Source organism: Anoplopoma fimbria, chromosome 4 (assembly GCF_027596085.1).
Source record: "Anoplopoma fimbria isolate UVic2021 breed Golden Eagle Sablefish chromosome 4, Afim_UVic_2022, whole genome shotgun sequence".
NCBI classification, from domain to species: Eukaryota; Metazoa; Chordata; class Actinopteri; order Perciformes; family Anoplopomatidae; genus Anoplopoma; species Anoplopoma fimbria.
Genome location: NC_072452.1, coordinates 13,668,452 through 13,671,996, shown reverse-complemented (window position 1 = coordinate 13,671,996; position 3,545 = coordinate 13,668,452). Strand labels below are relative to the sequence as shown.

At 43.4% G+C, this 3,545-nt stretch overlaps 1 protein-coding gene across 1 annotated transcript; it reads right to left on the bottom strand.

Annotated features, from left to right (window-relative positions):
- Positions 1-333: 333 nt before the first annotated feature.
- LOC129090451 (T-cell leukemia homeobox protein 3-like) lies at positions 334-2,653 on the bottom strand. Its single transcript, XM_054598104.1, has 3 exons — positions 2,233-2,653; positions 1,055-1,292; positions 334-517 (listed from the first exon to the last, which is right to left on the bottom strand). The coding sequence occupies exons 1-3, from the start codon at positions 2,651-2,653 to the stop codon at positions 334-336; spliced, it is 843 nt and encodes a 280-aa protein (XP_054454079.1).
- Positions 2,654-3,545: the final 892 nt, after the last annotated feature.

Below are 3,545 nucleotides of genomic sequence, written 5' to 3'. Positions count from 1 at the left end.
GAGGAAAATCACAGGGTGACAGGGATTTGTGAACTGTTTCCTGTTTGGATTTGAAAAAGTCCCAAGTACAGAGTTGCAAGATTCATTCCAAGAAAGTTCTGTTTCTGCTTCAAGACGAACATCACTCACCATCATTTCAGGTCCATTATCCCAACCGTCCTCTCAAATGGCCGTGACCCATTCTTCAGTTTATCTGGTCCAACATTTTTTTTTTTTATCCATTGCATGGATCAAAGTAAGTCCCACTGTCCTCATGTAGGTCTAATTTAATTGAGTTATCCTCCCAGGGATAAGAGCTGATGCTTATTGAATATACAGCGTTGTGCCTGACCTCTATTCCCTCTCCTCGGCCCAGGGTTGGAGGTTCTGCAGGGCATACAGGGAGGAGTTATGGGCGCACAGTGGATCCGACACCGCTGATTCGCTGAGGGACTTCTGGAGGGCGGACTGCTGCAGCTGAAGGATGAGGCGATTGGCCTGCTGACGCTCCGCCTCCCTTTCCTCGGCTGTCTGTCTCCTGGATAAGACAGGAGTAAAAAATAAATAAACATTAATAAATAAATCAATAGATAGATAAAACGTGAGGTTATGTAAGATAAAAGGACAGCAATAAAAAAAGCTACAATTGTGAAAATTACCAAAAGCTGAATAAAACAGCAGTGATAAGTTCTTAGAATAAAAATTAAAATAATGTCTAGCGATGAAAGGATTTCAATGTTTGACTCTAGCACGAAAATTAGCAAAATACCTTCTTTTTTTTGTAATTTACAGGCTGAAGTCTAATAATTTAATTAGAAAAAATATAAATGATCTATATTTGTTATTGTATTTGATTACTTATTATAAGAGGACGAAGAATAATAAGATAATGATATAAAACTATATCATCATATTAACCCATTGCTTTGTATGTCTATACGGGCGGTTTTTTTTTTTTGGTTCCGTGTCGTTGGGGTCAATTCACGGAAAATGGTGCGTGAGGGCCCTCCGCAGAACGAGGAGAGTTTGTTCATTGGACAGGGAGACAGGAACAGAAACACATGGCAGAACTAACCTCCACTTGGTTCTGCGGTTCTGGAACCAGGTCTTGACCTGCGCGTCCGTCATCTTCAGACTCTTGGCCAGGGCTGCTCGCTCGGCACTGGCCAGGTACTTCTGCCGGTGGAAGCGCTTCTCCAGCTCGCAGATCTGGACTCTGGAGAAGGACGTGCGGGGCTTTTTCCGTTTGGGCGGCGTCCGGTTCTGGTACGGGTGTCCTATCCGCCTCGTGACGGCGAACGGAACCAGAGCCGCTGCGAGGAGCAGAGAGACAACCCGGTGAGTGGAAGAGGCAAACAGACTCATTCACTCTCCACTCTGTATGGAAATTCAAGGCCATACATCACAGATATCTGCCCTGTTTGACAACAATTCCCTATTTAGACTGTGTAAGCCATATGTGAAATATGTGGGATGAAATTTATTGTGAAAGATGAGTCTGGCCAAGTAGCCCATTGAAAACGATGTAATTATAAGAAATATAATAATATCCGCCCTGCTAATTATAGCAGGCCTATTGGCCTATTTATCTTTTCTTCACATACAAGGCCTTTGCTAATAAAGGCTCGTGTTCAACCTCAATTTATCTTTTTTTTTTACCTTTTGTATTAAATACCGAAAATATTTCACACCTTTTTATATTATTTAATTCAGTATTTCTTATTTCACTTTTTAATAAAGTATTTTGTTTTTCCCTTTCTCTGTAATTAATAAAGTAAATTATCTGACAACCTAATAGCCTTATTTTTAGTAATCTATCAATTTTGCCTATTAATCACATTTTGAGTTAATTTTTTTTATTGTCGTAAATAAATTATGACAATTATGACATGCTGTTGCAGTTTGTTTATATAAAAAAACTTTATAAAATGGTACTGTACACAAATGTATTTTGATTATTTACATGATGTAGACCTAAAACACACTTGAAGTCAGTAACCTTAACATGAGACTGTTAATGATAATCTGTAAATGTAGTATACTCCATTATTCAAACACTCTTTAAAACATGTGTCCTTTTGTTGTTTTCCTTTGTTTAATGCCAATTGAACGTAAACACATTTCAGTGTGCTGTATAAAACCTTTACGCACATTTGGCACAGGTGTCTTCAATGATTCAGCAGCAGTTAGTAATGTTTTAAACATAATCAATTATTAATAAGGGGAACCCTTTAGGTGTAACAGCTGGCCTACCTGATATTCTGTCCTTGGCGAACCGGTTTCCTATCCAGGGGAAGCACAGCCCTCCGAAACCCGGGACAGCGCTCTGCACCGGGGGTCCCGGGGCTGTCATGGGTCTGTGGGCCGGGACCCGAATCACTCCCCGGCTGCCCAGACCCCTGCTCTCCCCGTACGACCCCGGAGCCTCCACCGGAGGCATTATCCCGGAGAGGGAGATGGACAGCGCGGTGTATGAGGGCGCGCTGGCCCCGGTCGGGCTTCCTAAACTGTAATAACCGTCCCCGGTGCTCAGATCGGATCCACTTTGCCTTCCAGACGTGCGCCCGTTTTCTGGCTCTGTACCGGCTCCCAGGATTTGGTCGATGCCGAAGCTGATGGGCTCGTGGTGAGCCGGCTTTGGAGGAGGGCTCGGCGCGCTGGGTGCTTGCTCCATCCCCGTCGCTCTGTCGCAAAAGGACGCTGAAACTGAACAGGATATTTTCAGGGAGAATCACAGTCGCGGTCAAACTGTACCAAAAGTAATCGACAGTAGTGTCTCCATCGCTGTCCAGCCGTCCGCCCCGAACCCAGCGTGTCCTTGTTGTCTCTGACAGGCCTCCTTCAGAGGACTGGGTCCTGTGTGCGGGCTGTGCTGAAAGTTTGATGGGCGTTTGGAGAGATGTGACGCTCTGTCCTCCTCTCTGCGCGTCAAAACGCTCAGTCTAGCAGCTCCGTCCTCCTCCATCCCTCTCCACCTTTCATTGGCTGGCACCAGAATGACTGATTGAATGTTAATGGGGGTAGGCCCACAATTTGGCACAATAACCAAGATTTCCCATATCCACGGGCGTCAGCTTCTTTAATATAAATATATATATATATATATATATATATATATATATATGGCAAAATATGGCATCTGCATGCCTTCTGAGTGAGTCAGTACTTGATGTTGTTGTTTTTTGGCATTATAACGGATAGTAAGGAGCACGCGACACCTTCATGGAAATTAAAATGGCATTAGTAAAATATCGCAGCAGGACTCACTGAAGATTTAGGCGTCTTTGGTGACGAACATTTCATATTTTGTCGTTTCAACCAACTGCTGTTTGTTCATCTGCCTGTGTTCCGCTCGTCCCCATAAATGTCTTCACTATAGAAGTTTTAGTGACAAATAATATCAGATGGGAAAACTTTTTGCACACCTTAGGCTCTGATTAATTGATACTTCTGCCTATTACCACTTTTCAGGCGAGACAAAGTGCGGATCATTTGTCCTCGTGCTGTCTGTGTCCGCTCTTCAATCTCGTTTGACACATGTGGAATGCACGTGAATGATAAGTTTA